This window comes from Siphateles boraxobius, unplaced genomic scaffold (assembly GCF_051911475.1).
Source record: "Siphateles boraxobius isolate OS27281-9 unplaced genomic scaffold, OSU_SipBor_1 22, whole genome shotgun sequence".
NCBI classification, from domain to species: domain Eukaryota; kingdom Metazoa; phylum Chordata; class Actinopteri; order Cypriniformes; family Leuciscidae; genus Siphateles; species Siphateles boraxobius.
In genome coordinates, this window is record NW_027508833.1 from 30,610,575 (window position 1) to 30,633,001 (window position 22,427).

Genomic DNA, 22,427 nt, shown 5'->3' on the forward strand with positions numbered 1-22,427 from the left:
TTATTCTTATTTTTCATTAACATTAACAAATAGTGGCAAAAATAATAAAATTTCAATTTCGCAGTTAAACAAATTACACGTGTGTATTGATATAGTCAGATACAGGCTTGGTTTAACAAAAAATGATTTTATTGCTCATGGGCACACTTCAGGGTCAAAAACAAAACCCTGTAAACATTTTATAATATACATATAACACAATCAAACAACAAATAATACAATTAAATTAAAACATTAAATTTTTTAATTACTTTCAAATAAAAATATAATGACTGATTTACTTTTGTTTATCTAAGTATCAAAATTATTTGTTGTATAAATAATTTATAGCAATAAATGAATTTACTGACATCTGAACACTTTCAAAAAAACAAACAGAATGTATGTGATTTGTGAGGGTTTGAGGTAAATATTCTCACCTGTTAAAACTATAAATATAAAAAATATATTATATATATATATATATATATATATATATATATATATATATATATATATATATATATATATATATATATATATATATATGCTTTTAATTAATAAAATCCCAAAATAAATGCTTGGGAATGGGTTTAGTCTGTAGTAAAATAATTCACTTTATATATGCAATTTAAAAAAAAAAGTTATTAGAACTTTGTTCCGTTCATTTCTTTAGTCTGGTTTCTCTTTCTGTTCCTTCGTTCTCTGTAGTAGAAGATCATCCAGGTTATGCCCCAACCAATAATCAAGCCTCCTACAGCCAGAATAGCAGCTGCCCAGGCCGGCACAGAATCGTTGGGGCAATCTGCAGGGAGAGGGATGCCCGGGGCAACTGTGGTGGGAACGGCAGTTGTAGGGACGTCAGAGCCACTGTTTATTTGTGTAAAAATGAAGGGATGCTCCTGGAGAAGATATGAAGGAAAATCATTATTTGAAAGACCATTTTATCATATATTGGTTATTGTTCTCTTCCAGTTTCCATTGATTATTTACTCACCTTTGTGGGACATTGAATCTTACTGCGGTCATATGTGAAATTATTGTAGTTTTGTTTACTCCCCATAGGCTCCAGCTTAAAACCACAATACAGGAGAAGTGCTGTTAAATGCAGGAAAGCTTCTGTGAGATTATCATAAAGGGTGTGCAAGTGTATTTACCATGTTGTTCCAGAGCGAAATAGCCATCTCTGCATGTCCACGCTCAGAGAAATGAAAACAGTCCACAGAGAAGAAAGTCAGGTCTGGTGTGCCATCCTAAAGCAGAGAGAGACATTTCATCTGTTAACATTGGCCCTGATACTGAGACTCAAGGTTCGATAGCTATTAACATATTTAAACATGTCTAAATGTGTTAATGGGATCTCATGAAACATGAGCTCTGTTAGAGATGTTTTAAGAAAGCTAACCTTGATCATTGGAACAGCTGAGTTCTCGAAGAAGGGCTGTAGCACCACCGTAAAGTCCTGTCTTCCGTCATACCGCCCCCCATACACCAGCCTTTCAGTCTCCATCTGGAACAGAAAACAACACTTTTATTATTGAAGGTCAAGATAAACTAAAGCCCACTCAGCTGATCAGTTATAAATGATTGGCTACAGACCTGCAGATCTTTGTTGATCTTCTTCATTTCATTCATTTCTGGAGAGTTCTCACCCGGATTCAGAAAACATGGACACAAGTTCCTGTCAGACACACAGTCATGAAAATGCTGTTAATGTACATAAGAACATGAAATTTACACAGGTTTTCAGATAAATGTTTAATATTTCATGGATTAATTGATTTACTTTTGCAGGAGGCTGCAGCCCAATGTGTCCCTCTTTACTATACGCAGATCATTGACCTCTAAGATTTCCACAAAATTTACCAGCACTCTGGGAACCTACACAGACACACACAACATAATTGTAAATGTGTTAATTATATGTGTACGTGTGTAATTGTCATGAAAATAATGTCACTGTGCAAAAAGCCTTATTAGGCAAAATTATTTTCAAACTAATAAGAATGCAACTTTTTATCTCACTATTCTAACTTTTTTCCCTCACGATTCCGAGTTTAGATATTGTGAGATATTGACTCAGAATCACAAGAAATAAAGTATTTTGCGAGATATAAACTCGCAATTGCGGGGGGAAAATTGCATATATCTCGCATATTCTGACTTTTTCTCTCAGAGTTGTGAGATATAAACTCATAATTATGAGTTATAAGATCCGAATTGCGAGATAAAAAGTTGCAATTACCTTTTTATTTTTTTTATTACGTGTTGGAAAGCTTCTACATTGGCCAGACATGTTTTCATGAGATTTACCCATTGAAAGAATGTGATCAGGTATGTGCATCTCTCTCACCTCATTGTACAGCATGTCCAGACTGTCTCTGAGGTGACCAATGTACTTAGAAGGGGACAGAGAAGCCTGGGTAGGGAAAAAATAAATTGAATTGTTGTTTGCTGGTCTTAAAAAACAACACAATGGCAATGACGCAATGGCACATCTCTGTTAGCAAATATCAGAATGTATTTTAGTTGCTTAAAGGTCACTGCTTAGGTTCTATGACATAAGAAGAAACCTCTTATGATGAGTAGATGAAAGCCTTTATTAAGAATCATCCACTCACCCGGTCATGACAGTACTGGCAAAGGTCATTTCCCCCAATAAACAGTGTCACCAGCTTCCAATCCTTCTCAAAGTCCACTTCCTGAAAAAAGAGTGTAGTGTGGCATAAAAACATTTATTTGAATAAATTAGGTTATGGTCTTTATTATCACACAACAATTGGTGAAATTTGCTTTGTGCAGCAACTGGTTGGCACATACAAAACATACACTGCCCGGCCGAAAAAAAAGTCGCTGTTTGGATTGGAATATTCAAATGCTTAAGAGTCTATGACTGGATCATTTTTGCAGTGATTATTATGTTTCTAGCATGTTATATGTTTGGCAACAGTTCTTCTAACCCTAATTGATGGAGTGTGTAGCTTTTCATTTCTTAAACAACCATGTAGGAAGACACACCATGGCCATATTCCAGGATGACAAAGCCAAGATTAATCAGGCTCAAATTGTGAAAGAATGGTTGGGAGGGAGCATGAAGAATAATTTTCACACATGAATTGGCACCTCTAAGTCCAGACCTTAAATTTATTGAAAGTCTTTGGGATGTGCTGGAGTAGACTTTAAAGAGTTCTTGAAAGTTGCATTGTCAATACAAGATCTTAACCAAAAGTTGATGCACCTCTTCATGAAAATGTTATTTCCATTAAGAGGAGCATACATTTTTGGTCAATATGTGTACAAAATATTCTTCATGCTCCCTCCCAACCATTCTTTCACAATTTGAGCCTGATGAATCTTGCCATTGTCATCCTGGAATATGGCTATGATGTGTCTTCTGTAGTGTTACAAATGTATTAAATGTTTAATTTAGGTTCAACAGTATTTTAACTAAGAAAGTTCACACAGTGTTTACCATTTTGAGGCATAGATGATGACATTAACCTTTTGTTACTTCTCAAGTACAGCTGGACTTTTGTCTCTATGATAATGTTAAGGTTTGAGTGATCTAATCAGGCTGATTGGATTAGCTTCTCAAGGCTCTGAGTTACAATGTCATGCTGACGAGACAGGGACGGGGAATTTCCGGTAACGGGCTGACTCCTGTCCTTCATTTACATGCTTTATTTCAGAGTATCTTCACCTCTATGTAAATCCCTCCCCCTTGAAAGGTATATAAACTACAATGTATACTGCCTTAGTTAGACTTGGATGACTACAGCCATGCACAGAAAAGTCCTCAATAAAGAGTAACTTCTGCTTGAAAGATATCCCAACGTCTCCTGGTCTCTGAAGGAAAAGTTTCCAACACTTCCAACTTTCTACTAGTAATTAACAACAAGAAAACCAACCTAGAAACAGACATGAACAGAACAGTAAAGGAGATCAAAAGCAAACTCTAAACATGACTAAACTCCAAAAATGGTTGTTTAAGGAATGAAAAACTACACACACCATCAATTAGGGTTAGAAGAACTGTTGCCAAACATATAACATGCTAGAAACATAATGATCACTGCAATAATGATCCAATCATGGACTCTTAAGCATTTGCCTATTTAAATTCAAACAGGAACTTGGACGGGAAGTTTATTTATATAATGACAAAAGAAAACAAACATTGTCATTTGTATGCATTTTTTTTTTATTCACCACAAAATGGTTCAGAACAACTTAATAGATTAAATAAACATACTGACCATGCTCTCCTTTAAAGCTGTGATAAGATCCTTCACTTGTGCTGGTATATTACTGAACATAGAGAAAGAATCCATTAGATGAGATGATACTGTGAATTGTGTTTGAGTGTATATGTGTATGTGTGTTCCTCACTTGGCTTTGGCACCGCTCACTGCCATATTGAAGCCATTTGGCCTTTTACTTTTTCCTTTTGAAAAGCCGAAGACACTTGGATTGAACTTCTTAAGGATGTCTGATAACAAATAATGACGCAGGGGACTGGTGACCATTATGTTATTAAACAAGAATCAAATCTGATAATAATTTTTAGAGGGATTAGAGTCTCTTTACTAAGCAATACTGCTAATAACAACCAATAAAAATGACAAAGTGTTACATAAGAAAATACTCACTTGGCAATGTGGTGACAGTTTCCAAAGTATCATCCCCGCCAATGCTGTCAAACAAATTAAACATAGACACTTTATATGAAAACCTGCAGAGAATATAACAAAAAAATCCATAAGCATATAGGCTGACAAAAACTCACCTCCAGGAAACCCCTCGCTCCTCATCTGCCAACTGCAGAAGGTTTTCAGCTTTTGCACCAAAGCCGGCCTGACAAATGCAGAGAGAGAGAGAGGGGGGGGGGGGGGGGATGTTTACAACATGACAAAACAGCAATATACACAAACATACACCCACACTTACTGTGAGTGAATCTCCCAGAGACGCCACCACTTTAATGTCACCTGGACGCAGCCTGTGAACTGAGAAAGAAATGTGATAAGATGACTATCCTGGATACCTGATACAACACAGCTGCATTGCAGGGTACTTGGACTTAGAAAGATAATAAACAATGCAGGGTGTCTGTACACAGTGAAAGCCCGTCTTGCCTTATTGTCTCTATCCATAAACCTAGCACATAATTACGGTTTCTGCTTTATACTTGCATTTAGACCTACTAATCTTTGTTTTATCCTCCTTATTACTTTTTTTGAGATTACGGCATGGTCTTTTGTAAATTCAAGCTACTTGTCATTAACAAAATATCTCAGCTCTATAGACACATTTAAATTTAGATTAAAAACCAAAAGACAACACTGATAGAAATACATCATCGGGGAAGACCTCTGAAAATATTCATTTAATCTACTTTGCCGATGGTAAAAAATATTTTTTTCTCTTTTACCAGAGAGGAGAGACAATTGTATTCTCTCTTACCAGATTCTGGTACAGTGTCAGAGGGTGCTGTATCCACACATGAAAAATCACTTCCCCAATTCTAAAATGATAGGGAGAAATCATTTCATAATACATTTTTATCACTTTAAGGCAGTATTATATTTTATGAACATCACTTTTATTACATTACATTTATATTACATATATAATACATTTGTGTGACTTACTGTTGTGGGTGGAGGAGTAGGAGGAGGGGTTTTGTATGTGTAATTGCTGTTATGATAGGTCTTCAAATAGGGGGAGGACTAAAGAAGATTATGAAACAGTGTTACCATGTGATAGAATTATAGAGTTTATTATATGTTATAAAATGTAGAACTAAACTGACCTTTTCTGGGCATTTAAGAGGGATACCTGCAGTAAAATCCTCCTTATCTGTCTTATTACCTAAAGGCTCCATCTGAGTAAAAAGGGGAAAGAGGGAGGCGATTGGAACCATTTTGAGAATTATCATGCGGTAAAATTACAATATATTAAGAAAAAGTATTGACCCCCCCCCCCATTGTTGAAGTAGTATGCAAGCATTTACAATAAATACACTAATATAAATACAATAAATAAGCAAAAATAATTGATATGCTTGCAAGTACTTGCTATATATTCATAAAATATAAGTAGGTTAATACACTATTCTGTGTATCTAATTTTTCCGAATTCAGAATCTATTTCCGAATTCGAACGAGCTTTATTCGCCAAGTGTGCGCAAAAACACAAGGAATTTGTTGTAGTTTCCAGGAGCTCTAGTTCCATCCATCCTTACATACATAGATATATAACACAAGAGGATAGAAAGAACTTTTAAATAAGTAAGATTAAGAAATAAAAAATAAAAAATAATAATAAATGAAACATAAAACCCATTAATGCACATATGCATGCTTTATGTAGTGTATATACAACTGTATAGATAAAAATATGCATTTCTTATTTTTATTTCTTATACTCACTAAGTTGTTCCAGAGAGCCCGAGCCATGAGCGTGTGAGCTTTCTGACTGAGATGAAAACAGTCCGGAGAAAAATAGGAACGGTCAGGTCTCCCATCCTAAAAGCGCATGGAAATAATGACAGAAAGAGAATGAGAACAAGTGGATCAATAAAGGATAGCCTGTGAAGTAAACGATTAGTTAAATTTTAGGTTTGTTCAAATAAGATTGTTCAGCACCTCCAGCAAGGGGAGAAACACATTTCTGAAGAATGGCTGTAAGACCACGGTGAAGTTATCATGTGTGTCATATCGCCCAGACTCCACCAGCTCCCTCATACCACGCTGAGGATAAAACACAACACAGCATATATTCAATATTAATAGGTAATTTAACATAGTTACATTAACATTAATAATATTACTAAGTATGTATAGTTGTATAATTGCTTTATATTATAAATAATCAAAACGTCACATTCACAATAAATATACTGATGTTTTCACAAAATGAGTTCATAATAAATATACAGACGTTTACATATTTTTTTTTATTCATTTTCATGTAATAAGTTGTGTACCTGATAGGCTTGGTTAAACTCCTGCAACATGTTGAATTCATAAGATTCATCTTTAGGTTTCAGAACACAGCCACACATAATACTAAAAAATGTAACACAAAGGAAAACAATGAAAGACAAACATGAACAGTACCAAAACTTTCAGAAATTACTTCTTTTAACTGAGTCTAACGGAAATCAGAAGAACCAGTTGTTTGTAGGGCAAAACTCACTTGACTAGCCAGGTAGGGCAGCCTAAACTGGGGTCCTGATGGAGACGGCGCAGTGGAACTAGTTCCAGGAGCTCCACTAGGTTCACCAGGGCACGAGGGACCTGGAGAAGAAGACATGATTGAACTCATACAGGCAGCTGGGATTTACATTTTAAGATTGGTGTCGGTTCACTACCAATAATCTGGCAAACCTGATTAATAGAAATTGTGCAGAATCGTAATAAATTCTTTTTGTGTGTGTTTAACTATTTTTTCAGACACTTTAGATTTGAAAGTACCACAGTATTTTTGTTCTTAATTTTTCCTTATTTCCATGTTTACATTTTCAAGCCAAAAATGCCTCACCTCATTATGTAAAATGTCCAAAGCCTCACGAATATACTTCACAATGTTATCAGGAGAATAGTATCGCTGAGGAGAAATAGAAAAAGAGAATGATGAAGAGAGGTAGAGACACTAATTGTAGATCTATTGATGAAACTGATAATAAATAAAGCCAACTCTATTAATATCAGCGTACCGTATCAGAGCAGTGGGCACACATGTCATTTCCTCCAATGAAGACCGTTATAATCTTCCAATCATTCTGGAAATCAATTCGCTGAAAAGAGACAGAAATACTCAGATAGTCTGAATGAGATTCAGATTTAGCACTATGCTTGTGTGTGCTGGTCAAGTTTTGCCTACATTGTGGGGACTAAATATCTGTCACAAGAATAGTAAAAGCTGATAGAACACAATTCAAAAAACATACAAGCAACTAAATAATACCTTAATGAAAATCGGAAGGTCGAACATATCATTAACTCATTATGACAACATTTCCAACCACAATAGAAAAGCAAATGTGTGTGAATGTAGGCTATGAGAGTTTGCAAACGACTAACCGAGTCTTCTTTCATTCTTGTAATGACAGCACGGGCTTGACTGACCATATCACTGCAAAATGACAAAATTATATTTTAGTCCAAAGTTTGGGGTCTGTAAGATAAAAAAATATATATATACTTTTTATTCAGCAAGGATGCCATTAATTGATCAAAAGTGACAGTAATGACATTATAATGTTTTAAAATTGTAATGATATTATTATAATATATATTAGGGCTGTCGACGTTAAAACGTGTTAATGCATGCGATTAATTGGTAATTCTTAACGCGTTAAAATAATTTAATTCAAAATAAATTACTGAAGAAGATGAAATTGCGTCATTAACGTAATTTACGTCACACAGCTAGATGATATTAGAAGACGGGAGTTTATCACATTGAGCATCTACAGTGGCACAAGCACCTGTAACACTGGTAGGTGGAAATTTCTACCCTTTGGCTTTAACCCCATTTCGCTTCTCTGTTTGCAATCAGATCATTTTAAGCCGCTAAACTGATTTTTTTCAGTCCAATGTTCCAGTAAGCAAATTTATTCAAACAATCAGTCCAAAATAGCACTAATGTAAAGAAAACCAGGCTTATTACATCAGAGACGACAGAGAGAATGGAGACTCACGTTGCGTTAGCAGTTATTCATTCCAGTGTCTGTTGTACCTTAAAACACGAGCTTTGTCATTTTCTGTGATTGTTTCTGAAGAGCGCGAGGCCTGTTTGAAACACAGACTATTGGTGCACAAACAAACTTGTATGTGCGCTCTTTTTTTGGCATCTCAATGGGGTCTTATTGGGTATGGCAACTCGACTTGTCTAAAATGCAGACAAGCTCTTGCTGTTGCATTGTACACATACAATGAATTCATAAAACAAATTCTGTAAATGTTTTTTTTTGTGTGTGCTGTGGTGTGCATTAATTTATGAATTATGTGGACTCCATGTTTATTTGTTGTCCTTTTGGAGTCTGAAAGTGTCCTTGTGGCAAGCAGGACGAGGCCGAGAGCCGTGAGAGAATGTCGCACCTGCCTCGTATCTCTCATAGAGGAGTTACGGGATCATAAAAGCAGGAGTGGCGACAGTGAAGGACGAGAGAGCACCAGGCCTGGATTTTATGTTATGTTTTGTTTGTGTGCGGCAGTCGTCCGTGAGGGGCTGCTGTCTTTTTGGTGTTTGATTATTTTGGAATTAATGTCTGTTAAATGTTCGCCGGGTTCCCGCATCCTCCTTCCCACAACTATTAACCATTTTTGTGAAAATCACCCTTAAAACTGAAGGTTTTCTTTGCTAAATATAGCAAATGATGACAAAATAAACACGTTAAACAAGATAAATGAAGTGTGCTTCATTTCACGAAAAGTTTAATTAATAATGTCAATAGATTAAAAAGTTGAATCTATTGACAGCCCTAATATATAGGCCATTTGTGTGTATATACATACAGGTCCTTCTCAAAAAATTAGCATATTGTGATAAAGTTCATTATTTTCCATAATGTAATGATAAAAATTAAACTTTCATATATTTTAGATTCATTGCACACCAACTGAAATATTTCAGGTCTTTTATTGTTTTAGTACTGATGATTTTGGCATACAGCTCATGAAAACCCAAAATTCCTATCTCAAAAAATTAGCATATAATGAAAAGGGTCTCTAAACGAGCTATTAACCTAATCATCTGAATCAACTAATTAACTCTAAACACCTGCAAAAGATTCCTGAGGCTTTTAAAAACTCCCAGCCTGTTTCATTACTCAAAACCGCAATTATGGGTAAGACTGCCGACCTGACTGCTGTCCAGAAGGCCATCATTGACACCCTCAAGTAGTGATGGGCGGATCGATCCTGAAGTATCGATACTTCGATACTGACGTGGTATCGAAAAGGATCGATCCTCACACAAAAATATCGATCCAAATGTGTGTTTTTTTTACCAGTAATTTTTTATTAATTTAGCATGCAATTCAGTGCGTAAAATAAGCTTCTAAGTGGAAAAATAAGCAGTGTTAGCGGGTAATTGTGTAGGATAGAACCTTTTCTCCTAGTCATCTGTATACAAGACGAAACCAATCAATCACAGAGAGCGTTCGATGCTGGTGCTTCGCTGAGCTCACAGGCCCAGTGCGTTTGGGAAACGAAGCCCAAGGCTTAGATGACAGAGAAACAATCGGGAGTTATTTCGCAATAAACAAACCAAAACTGTACATAAAGTTTTAAAATGTTGACGTCAGTAAGATCTTTTTAATGAAATTAATATTTTTATTCAACAAGGATCGATACATTAAATTGATCAAAAGTGACAGTCAAGGGTTTTACACTGTAAAAAAAATCTACTTCATATAAATGCTGTTCTTTCAACTTTGTTCATCAAATAATTCTGCATAAAATGTATCATGGTTTCCAACAAAATATGAAACTGTTTTCAACATTGATAATAATAAGAAATGTTTCCTGAGCAGCAAATCAGCATATTAAAATGAATTATCATCATGACTGGAGTAATGATGCCGAAAATTTAGCTTTGATCACATGAATAAATTACAGTTTACTATGGCATAGAAAACAGATAGCCTATGTTAAATTGTTAAATTGTAATATTACAGTTTTTACTAAGAGAAATAAAAATCTTACAGACCCCAAACTTTTGAACAGTAGGCTAGTACTATAATTTGGGTAGTTTTGTAAAAGTCACTGACTAATTAAAGGGGAGTTGAGAGCACAGATCACAAAATATTTAGGCCTAGTAGTCATGAAAACGTGTTCAGATTTAGCATATTAATGATGCATTCACCTCATAAATCATAACACACTGCTGTAATTGCATACAAGTTCAAATGCATGCTTTTAAAATGAAAAAAGTATCGGTATCGGTATCGATATCGGCGATACTGGCCCTGTATTTACTTGGTATCGGATCGATACAGAAATTTGCAGTATCGCCCATCACTACCCTCAACCAAGAGGGTAAGACACAGAAAGAAATTTCTGAACAAATAGGCTGTTCCCAGAGTGCTGTATCAAGGCACCTCAGTGGGAAGTCTGTGGGAAGGATAAAAGTGTGGCAAAAAACGCTGTACAACGAGAAAAGGTGACCGGACCCTGAGGAAGATTGTGGAGAAGGACCGATTCCAGACCTTGGGGGACCTGCGGAAGCAGTGGACTGAGTCTGGAGTAGAAACATCCAGAGCCACCGTGCACAGGCGTGTGCAGGAAATGGGCTTTTATTGGTCGGATGAAATATGCAAATTTTTTGAGATAGGAATTTTGGGTTTTCATGAGCTGTATGCCAAAATCATCAGTATTAAAACAATAAAAGACCTGAAATATTTCAGTTGGTGTGCAATGAATCTAAAATATATGAAAGTTAAATTTTTATCATTACATTATGGAAAATAATGAATTTATCACAATATGCAAATTTTTTGAGAAAAATATATATATATAATGCTTCATACTCATTCATTAATTCAGTAACTGGTTTATAAGATGAGAAACTCACTCAGCTTTGGCTCCTGGTACTGCTTGGTTCAGAAAACTTTTTGCAGAATCCTCATCTCCTTTTCCCAAGGAATAGCCAGTCAGTGAAGGGTTGAATACTTTCAATATATCTAAATAACAAACAAACATTATCTTATATACATAATCACTCAAAATCGAATTCCCCTGTCTATCGATTCCTTGAAAATGGCAAAGGTATAGAGAATAGTAAGGGTAAACACATTTGGTTTGCTCTTTGTTAAGGAGGGACTCAAGCATGACACTCAACTCAAGCTTTCACCCCTGGACAACTTCAAGTTAGGCTATTTAGTATAAGGGTAGAGATTAAAAAGCAGCTATTTATAAACTAATGATCAGCTATTAAATAATTAACAAAAATTTCAAAAAGATTATTACATTTCCAATCAACGATTAATCAAAAATTGACAGTAGCCTACATAATAATAAGAGCATCACAGTAATATGAGAGCTTCCACATACTTGGTAAGGTGGTTACAGTTGTAAGGTTCTCATCTCCGCCGATGCTGAGAATAAAAGAGAGGCAAACAAAATGAAACATGACTGTCTTCTGCTTCGTGAGATCATTGATCATTCAGATTCGTTCTCCAATAATCATATGGATAAAACACTTGGCATTAACATGCGATCACATCAGTCAGTCAGGACAAGGCGCGTTCACATTTGTTCACATCAAGTGGTCTCTGTATCTAGATAACTGATCGCATTCCATGATTGAAAGGAGAGCTCGCAGATTCAGATAATGTTGCACAATTAAAATGAAAGATGACACAGAGGATATCATAATTATCACAAATAAACAGTTTTAAATTACTGTCAAGTTGAAATACGTTTAATTTCTTGTCAAAATTGACTCCGTCCATTATTTTCCAACAGCCTTCAGAGAGAGTTGACGCCATGTAAACACAGAGCAAGCGTTTAGAACAACCAAGGCGCAGAATTTCATTCTTAAGAACAGGAGAACCCCCACCTTCCCGACCAACAGTTCAGACAGGCCTGCTGGGAACAGTGAATGATTGGCAGCTAAGGGTAGACTTGGGAAAGCAACTCAAGTTCCCCCGAGACATCGTGGAGACCAGCCTTAGACCCGACATGGTTTTGTTCTCAGGAACATAGAAGCAGGTTATCTTGTTGGAGCTAACAGTGCCCTGGGAGGAGAGGATGGAGGAAGCGAGTGAAAGGAAAAGGGAGAAATATGTGGAGCTGGTGGAGGAGTGTCGGAGACGGGGGTGCGTGCACAGTGCTTGCCCATTGAGGTTAGGGGAAGGGGCTTTGCAGGAAAGTCCCTCTACAGGGCCTACAGCCTCCTGGGAATCACAGGAGCACGCAAGAGAAGAGCCATTAGTGCAGCTTCAGAGGCTACGGAAAAAGCCTCACGATGGCTGTGGATCAGGAGGGACAAACAGTGGGCGAACGCTTCTTGGACACAGGCCAGGAAGGCGGGAACTGATCACTCCCGGTTGGGTCGCCTGGGTGAGGGGGTCTGAAGTTGAAAGACCCAAAACCCCCTATGACCCCAGGTACTATCACTGATGATGTGTTCAAGAGTGCATCACAAGGTGTATGTAACAATCAGATCCGACCAACGATCCATGCGTCCTCGACGACCTCTGGACCAGTGCACACTGATCAGATAACATTCCGATCAGAAACACGTTTTTGTCTTTTCAATGTGTATGTGGACATCATTCGATACAGGTCGCATGTTAATGCCAAGTGTAAACGCAGCCTAAACTAGCATCATTTGTCTGCACTAAACTGATGGTTTATATTATGATCAGGATAGACACTCACCACCATGACAGGCCGCGGTACTCTGTGATCACACCCAGGAGGTTGTTTTGTGCTGCCCCCACCCCATTGGCTGCCTGTTTTTTGGGCAAAAGAAATGAAATCACAAAACTGCACTAAACAATGTACAAAAGTAGCATTTACTCCATGGTTCAAAAGTTTGGGGTCAGTAAGATTTTTTTTTATAGAAGTCAACAGATAATCAATATGGAAAATTCATTTTTTATGAAATATTGCAGTATTTATTATATATTATTTATCTGTGCACATCATTATTTTAAAAGTATGTGTCCTCATAATCTTTCATCAATATAATTTCCCCTCCCTCCAGCAATGCCATCACTTCTGTTCTCTGATGCTGTGTTCCCTGGACATCCTGTTACTCACATTAGATCACAGCAATAGGAAATGATCCAAGTTATTCCCAACAGACAAAATCAAGCCCAACATTTTTCTCATTCCAGAAGCTGTTTCAATCGGATATGTCACCATAGGGAAGAAAAGACGATCGCAACTTCTTTTCATGCAAACTTTAATACTTTTATTTCACAATATTACTGTTTTCACTGCATTTGTTAACAAATAAATGCAGCTTTGGTGAGCATAATAGCTTACACTTTTTTTCTCCAAAAAGATTTAAAAAAAAAATCTTACCAACCCCAAACTTTTGAACGGTAGGCTAGTGTATATTTGTGAATATATGTATAGGCTAATCACCGTCAAAGAATCACCAATCGCTGCCACCACTTTGATGTCGGCTGGCCGTAGGGCATGGACTACAGAAAAGACCGACAGAAAGGAGCTTAAAAAACTCCCATAATTCCAAGAAAAATGTTCTAAGTGTTAGATCCCTGTTTACCTGAGGTAGGGATGCTGGAAGATGGAGACCTGTCCTCACAGATTAGCTCAGTCCCCATCACCTGAAAAGTCAGATGCAGCAAGTGAGACATATATGTCAACGCAACAGGGTGAGCTTAAGGTGAGAATGAACTCACTGGATCGAGAAGTGGAGAGGGATCCTCTTGTGAGATTCTGAGCTCTGCAAAGTTTGAGTTTTTCTGTGTTCGCAAAAACGGCTTTTCCTAGAAGGCCAGAACAACAGGTTTAGTAAAGCATACTGTATGTGCATGTTTCTGGCTGTTTAGAAAAAAAAAATATGAACGTTCAGACTTGAACATATAAACGTCACTTACACATATTGAACAACATCAGTGCTACAAGTAATGTTGCCTACAAATGAGATGGTACTGAAATACACAGTTGTGTAATGCTCTTTTCACAAGTGAAGGACAAAAACTTGCGTAAAACATAGACTTTGGAAAGTGGCCAACAGAGAACTTTTTTTTTTTCAAATAAAGTCACACTCTGATACAGCTATTAGCTTTATGAAGATGTCATAAATCAAATATCTCTGTCACCTCAGTAGGACACGGAACGGTGACTATACCCCGCCCATCCATCTCAGTCGTGTCTGTCATTGGCTGTAGCTGGAAATAGCATAATTAGGATTGGTTAGAACGAATGCTCCAGTACTTCCTCATATAAAGGCATGATTAGATAAGTGGCTCGAAATGGGTTTCAAGGTTGAATAAGTTTCAGTTTAATACTTATCATCGAGAGCTGATTATCAATCTGTTCAATCAGTCACATCAGGACATTTAGCACTTCAAAGTAAGATGTCCTGGATTTCACCTCTACATCTACGGGAATAGTGTACACGTTGCTTGCATTAATATTAACTTACCAAATTAGTCCAGAGTTGTAAAGCCAACATGCTTATGTCACGTGAGGAGTCAGACGTAAAGGTTCTGATCTGAAAGTGCATCAAAAAATAACAACTGTGCTTAATAATTGGCCAATTGATCCATACAAAACTGCTACAGGCCTTGTTTATGGCACTGCGTGAGTCATTTCTGTGGTTTTTAAAAAGGCAAATCAAATCAAATACAAATAGCTAACTCTCAAGTCTCCATACAAGTCTGACTCAGTGAACCACTAGAAAGGTTAGATTTATATTTAGTCATTTTTGATTATTCAGTTTCCTCAAGTGCAACTAAAATATCAAGTGCACTTTAAATAAATAAATAAGCTGAATTATTACTGGTTCTGGCCGTTGCAAAAAAATCTATCTATCTATCTATCTATCTATCTATCTATCTATCTATCTATCTATCTATCTATCTATCTATCTATCTATCTATCTATCTATCTATCTATCTATCTATCTATCTATCTATCTATCTATCTATTTATCTATCTACCTATCTATCTATCTATCTATCTATCTATCTAGAGGCCTGTTCAAAATGATCTCTTAGTGTTAAAGACTCACTGGGTCTGACAGATCGATGTGCACTGGACTGGACTGAAGCATTACGCTGAAATCCTCCCGATCGCTGAACCAGCGTCTTTTCTCTAGAAGAGCACCGACTGATTCCTGTTTAATGCACACATATAATGTTTGATAATGTCAACATATTTTTGTATAGATATGCAAAAGTCACACATATAGGCTACAAGTGTGTGTGTGTGTGTGTGTGTGTGTGTGTGTGTGTGTGTGTGTGTGTGTGTGTGTGTGTGTGTGTGTGTGTGTGTGTGTGTGTGTGAGTGTGTGTTTTGTATACACGTTGCACATACCTGCAATGAAGCCATAAGCACTATTGTATCCAGCCTGCGTCTGTTTTCATCATATCCTTCCTCACAGTGGAACTTACATACTCTAAAAACATAAGCACCTTATAAAATAAAACTTTTCACCACAGAATATAATCAGAATTTGGTTGTAAAGAATGTTCTCTAATACTGACCGGTCATGTGATTCACCTGACAGTCCACTCCAAACAACAACATGAACCAGTGTATGCTTCAACTAGAGAAGAGAGAAAGCTGTTATTGTAAACAAACTCTATTAATTGTAAACTGATTCAAACTTTTGTTTCAATCTTCACCTTCTTATGAAGAGAGTCCAGTGTTTGCTCCACTCTGTTAACTGTTGCATTAATGTTTTCACTGAAGCCCTAAGCATAAATACAGAATAATACAGAATTATAGCTGTAGTTTGATTGTTTATTATGTCCAATGTAATATGCTATCGAGGTTGATAGGATTTGTGGTGAAATGTCTGACCTGGACTGTACACGCAAAGAGCTCATCAACTGGTATTAGCAGAAGGAGCAGCTTCCACTGAGAGAGAATGACAAAACATTTGATGGTAATGCCTCAGATTGCTCACTGTTTAAATATAATACACGAATGTGTACCTTACCATGTTTGTTTAAAGAATGTTTTGATATTACTTTTATACAACAGTTAAAAAAAAAGTTAGACACAATATTGACAGTTATACTTTGTCTGTTCCGCCAAAAGAAATATTTCCATACCACCACTACAAACACTAGTGGCGTTTCTATCCCGAAAGCATTTGAAAAATTCAGTTGAGTGAATGATTAATGGCTCACTCATAAAGACAGTAGTTGTTTTGTACATGAAACAATCACTGTTTTCAAACAAATCGGTTGATTCAATAATTCTATGACTCACTCATAAAAAGTCACTTGTCACATAAAAATGCATCCTGCCGACAAAACCCCAACATCAACACACATAGACTAACAGCCTATCTGAAAGGGAACGTTCTCAAACATTTGGCTAACATTCTGACAAGGTTCTCTCAAATTTATGAACAAACATTATTCCATTATTACAATCTTCATTCAAAGTTATCTGGTCTTTAATAATGTTCTCAAAATGTTAGCACAAACACATTATTTATACATCACAAACAGTAACATTCCCATTATGTTTGCAATGTTCGTATAGCCAAGAAACAACCTTTACAACCCCCCCCCCCCCCTCAAAAATGTCCTTTTAATACATTTTCAAAAACATAAAAATTGACTGAGAAAAGTCAACACTGTAGTACACAGAAAATGAACATTTGCATTTATACAGTATTTATTTTTGCAATTTGCTTAAATCAATAAGACGATCTGATGTGAACAAGAAACTAATTGTTCAGAGATCTAACTTATTGTTTTGAGAAAAAAGGTCTAATTTGAGAATTGAGCTAAAGCAATTGAGAAAAACTGTGAAGTGCTTTACAGATTTTATAAATAATATCATAATCTACAGTGAAAAAACGTAAACTGACATTCTCACAATTACCTCCGAACATTTTACATTTTGATTATATTTTGTTTAAATAAGTCTTTCTGTTTTTGTTATTAATTATGTGCATTAGGGTTTTATGTTTCATATTATGTTGTTTAAATAATGTTTATTGCATTATTTTAGTGTCACATGTGCGGCGTTATTGTATTTGGATGACACTGTGCACCTTCTCTTTATATGAACAAATAACCAATGTCTGTCAATCCCCATTTTTGTTCTCACTCTAGCTGTGAATACCTTTTACGTGCCAGGTTAATGTTCTGTTTTGGTTTAGTTTTGTGTGTTCCCAGTTTCTTGTAGTTATTTCCTGTCTTCGTTAGTTTCCTAGTTGTTTATTACCTTAGCAATCTATTGTGTCCACCTGCCTTTTGTCAATTCAATCATTTAGTCTCTGTATACATACTCACTGTTTAGTGTAGTCCCTTGTCCATTTTTATACCTATATTAGTTTGCTTGTTTCCTGAGTGTTCGTTATTTATTTTTTATTAAAGTTTTGCTGCTGCAACTAGATCCTGCATCTACTCATCCTTGTGTCACATAACCATAGTGACAGTGAATATCAACTTCTGGCATGAAACTCTAGATGGTGCAGGCTAGGTCCTCAACTCGATTTGGTATAGCGATCACATTGTTATCTACATAGGCAAGCTGATTGGTTGCTGTTGCATAAGCGGCCAATGAGCTGGGTCTCAACATTCAAATTTTGTTAGTGTTTGCAAGTCTGCAGCGTGCTTTCAGAAACCCTCCACCTCCCCCAGCTCCACCTGTATAGATCTGCTGCGATGGTTATTTCATGTATGTTACATTTAGTGCAGCAGCAGAATATCTTACATGCTTACAGCATCATGTCTGTGAATGTATTGGCAGTAGCAAGTCTCAGAACTTACTCTGCAGCAGCGTAGCAGATCTATACCGCCAAGACCAAATACATTAACTTAGCCATATCCATGACAGAACTAAAGTAAATATCAACGATGGCAATGTGCGTATCACTGGAAAGTCTTATCACATTTGGGCTACTTATACCCAAGTACAGAGCAACTCCTGTAGAATAAAACCTTCAGATAACACACAACTTGTAAGTTACAGAACCACACACACAGAGAAACGTAATGGATATCAGCGGCCGATCCAATTGGAGGACCGGAACTAACTTTTGTAAAGGTTTGACTGTTTGTTAGTAGAGGATATTTACCTGAGTGGGGCTGAGAGACTCCAAAATGTTTAAACTCCTGTCACACAAAGACATGTATATGTAAACATACATAAAAATGTAGGGTATGTCATTAAAAAGTGATTATTAATTCCTTTCTACATTACCTTATGTCAGGTAGAACAGTTGACACATCAGGGTTAAAGGTGAACAATATTTCTAAGGCAGAAAAGTGAAAAGATGTTATTTTGTATCTTGAAAGTTAATTATTGAAGTCTTCTGTCTCTCTTGGAGATACCGGCAAAGTATAATTATATCACCATCACCTCACATGCCCACATAAACATCTGTGCTTAGCATGCGTCAGTGCATCTACTTTATTGACTTGACTATCAGTTATCTGTGCAGTTTCTGTTTTCCGTTCTTTGATCAGTTAGACATTTTCATGACAAACATTGAGAAATTATTCAAATTATTAGACTAATTATACAAATAAACCTGATCTCCTCAAGATAAATTTACAGAAACACTAAAGGACATAGCGAAATAAAGATAAATAAATAAATAAAGATAAATAAATAAATATGCAATCTTCAGAGGTCTTCCAGAGGACATCAGAATAGACATGTTGATAACCCTATCATGAACAGTAGTTAACAGACCAATAGTATCACGCCAACTGAATCAATCCAAAACAAAGTACTTAAGTTTGCATGCTAAGATAAGACAATATTATCACATTTGATTGAGATTAGGGACATGTTTGAAGGACATCCTGTTATAAAAGGTTAAAAGAGTTTTATTTTTTACTTTTAGAGAAATACTTTGCTAAAAGCGAATCCTGTATCATTTATCATATCTCAGAAAATGAAACTCAAAAATCATTAGTGTAATTGTTCAGATAGATGGTTGTGTGTATTTCTCCCCTGGCCTTGACTTTCATTTCAAGGACTCTTAAATCTTTCCAAACCTTTCTACAGCGATCTGGTTTAATCAAACCTGACAATCACACAAAAATTTGTGAAGGGCAATCGATATGTTACTCAGTAACAAAAAACTAAAAAAAAACAAAAGTAAAAAAAAAATGAGAAGAGAGAAAATTCAGGATAATAGGCCTACTTTTTATACGATTGTTCACATTAGACATTCTACTTACTAAAAGTAACTTTGCAACTACATATCAAATAACTCTTAGAGAATTAAAAGACTGCTAAGTCTGCTTAATATTTGCACAACACTTTATTTTGATACTCCCCCAACAGACATTCTACTGACTATAAGTACAATTGCAACTACATATCAACTTATTCTACTTACCAGAACTCTAACACCTAACCTTACAGTCTACTAATAGGCCTACTCTACTGAGAGTTAGTTGAAATTTAGCAAAGTTATAGTTAGTCTAAAGTGGACCATCGAAATAAAGTGTAACCAAATTCAATAATGACATTCTAATACATTCATTGAGTACAAAACTTAATGCAGATTCTGTAAAGATATTATTTGTTTATTTCTATAAGACTGAAGCCTTACCAGATAACATGTTCAGGGCTCTGGTTTCATCAGACCTGCCATAAAAAAATGAATGAATGAAAGAAATCTAATCATTTGAAAGATTGTCAATTTGCTCTATGCAATGCTGATATGCTGTTTATTGTATAAAAATATGTAAACTCTTTGAAGAAAAGGTCCTAAACTCAAAGGGTTCTGTCAGGTACTTCATATAAACCTTTCAGAGGTTCCCATCATGGTATCATTTTATGGATTTAGTTTTAATTTATAATTTTAGTTTTAAAATAATAACAGTTTCTGAATGAAACAGCCCGTAAACATACTTTATCACAAAAAATAATTAAATAACATGTTAAATATGAAAGTATTAATTTAAGGATTTCTACTTAAATAGAACCTTTTTGGCGTAAAAGGTTCTTTAAAATCAAGTCAAGAACCCTAGAAAACCCACTGAACCTTTTATTCCTTTTCGAAAAACCCACGGAACCTTTTCGAGCGTAGTTTTAAATATGAAATAACAAAAAAGGTAGACAGTTTAACAATAGAAAATGTAGGAAGGACTGACCGCATGCAAACAGCTTCATGTTTAGCTGTTCTTTCAAATTCAAAGAATGACCTAAATTTGGCTATAAATGGGTCAAGTTAAACTAAAGTGCTGATCTATGTTAGTCTCTTTTAATGCTTACAAATCTGCCTCAGTTCCCATGAAGCTTAACTGATATTTGAATGCACTTGTGATAAATATACCTCTCCACATCAGACATAACCAGTGCAGATACCACAGCCACATCAGCTGGCCGCAGAGAATGGACTGTGAGAAGGATAATAAGACAATTTATACACTGAAACCAAACCTAGATGTTTATTTATAAGATTCTTGATTCCCTTACCAGAAACTGGAGTGCTAGGTGAGGGTGATGATGAATCAGCACAAAGCAGGGGACCAGACTCAACTGCAGAAACAAAAAAAAAACCCTTATAAGCCACTGACACACATGGAAAAACGAGGACTCGTTCACATGGAAGCACAATTTTGGAGAGACAAATACATTTCTGTAAATGCATTTCCTAAATTGCATTGGGTTATTTGGAATAAAATAAAAAAAAATCGAAGACTGATAGAAACAATATGCTCCTTGACAGATTAACTTCTCGAAAAAAGTGAAATCACCCCATTTCTAAAATACCATCAATAAAGTGCCAGGATAATCTAAGGAAGCTTTATGCATTAAATTGAAAGAATAGTGTCAGAATATCAAGAGTTATTAAATACCTGCTGAACACATGCCTGCTAGAAGGGCCAGGATCATAATCTGTGCAAAGGAAGAGAAAGTTCTATCTTTTATTCCCATGATGGAAAGAATCATCCACTTCTCTGGTTGCAGCCGTCTGGAGAAAATAGCAGTTCTGAAACTAAATTGTTCAAACGTTTAGTGACACCTGCTCTTGTATATGACTGTAATCTTCCTCAATCTCGCAGACACGCCTCCTGTTAGTTTGCGTGTTTCAAGGTAGATGAGATTTATTGTATAGATCTGTCCTGTCATTTATCAAGGAGTTTATTGGTATAACATTGGCTAAGTCTATAGTCCTAGTTCTATGTGTTAGGATGATATAACAAAATAAATTTCACTGAAAAGAAGAAAGATGTTCATAAAACTGATGGTCCATCAGAGGACTGTGAAAAGTGGATATTGGAAAGGTTTTGCAGAGTAGTTTTAAAAGGTACTATTCTATGTTCCTAAATCTGTTTTAAAATAGCCTACACTGTAAAATAAATTAAATTCAACACAACTTGATTCATTCAGATTAGGGCTGTCACTTTTTATTCGATATTCGAATATGCATTCGAACATGACGTGAAATATCCGTATTCGAACTATAAATAAACTATCCGGTTTTTAAAGTGCCATGTTTAGCCTATTTTTTACAGTCTATGATTAGACCGTTTTTTGTTTTTTATTATTGTTTGCCATCTCATCCAGGAGCGGGCGCTCTAAACGTAATGTAGCGTAAGCTCAAATCAAGCGAATAACAGCCTGTTTTGAAAATGGAAGATAACGCACAGAACGACTGCCCGAGCGGAGAATTACGACCTCAACTCATCTAAAAAGTAGAGTCTGGAAATATTTTGGGTTCTACAGCTACACCGTATACCACTTCTCTCAACATTGACGCGCAAATCTGTGTGTGCCAGGCACGTGTGCGCGCACTGAGCGCGT

General features: G+C 36.0%; 1 protein-coding gene across 1 annotated transcript; it reads right to left on the reverse strand.

Annotated features, from left to right (window-relative positions):
- Nucleotides 1-561: 561 nt before the first annotated feature.
- On the reverse strand, nucleotides 562-21,616 carry plb1 (phospholipase B1). Its single transcript, XM_077239628.1, has 42 exons — nucleotides 21,479-21,616; nucleotides 21,096-21,158; nucleotides 20,953-21,016; nucleotides 20,227-20,261; nucleotides 18,861-18,912; nucleotides 18,736-18,772; nucleotides 16,497-16,553; nucleotides 16,319-16,387; nucleotides 16,178-16,239; nucleotides 16,008-16,089; nucleotides 15,703-15,807; nucleotides 15,115-15,183; nucleotides 14,789-14,857; nucleotides 14,366-14,452; nucleotides 14,230-14,290; nucleotides 14,088-14,146; nucleotides 13,374-13,447; nucleotides 12,042-12,085; nucleotides 11,563-11,671; nucleotides 8,067-8,118; nucleotides 7,700-7,780; nucleotides 7,525-7,590; nucleotides 7,180-7,280; nucleotides 6,968-7,049; nucleotides 6,627-6,731; nucleotides 6,411-6,506; nucleotides 5,792-5,863; nucleotides 5,631-5,708; nucleotides 5,443-5,503; nucleotides 4,927-4,985; nucleotides 4,766-4,833; nucleotides 4,629-4,672; nucleotides 4,369-4,468; nucleotides 4,236-4,287; nucleotides 2,601-2,681; nucleotides 2,333-2,398; nucleotides 1,766-1,860; nucleotides 1,579-1,660; nucleotides 1,385-1,489; nucleotides 1,137-1,232; nucleotides 977-1,051; nucleotides 562-881 (listed from the first exon to the last, which is right to left on the reverse strand). Exons 1-42 carry the CDS (start codon nucleotides 21,570-21,572, stop codon nucleotides 627-629), a joined length of 3,264 nt encoding a protein of 1,087 aa, XP_077095743.1. The 5' UTR covers nucleotides 21,573-21,616; the 3' UTR covers nucleotides 562-626.
- Between the last annotated feature and the right edge of the window lie 811 nt (nucleotides 21,617-22,427).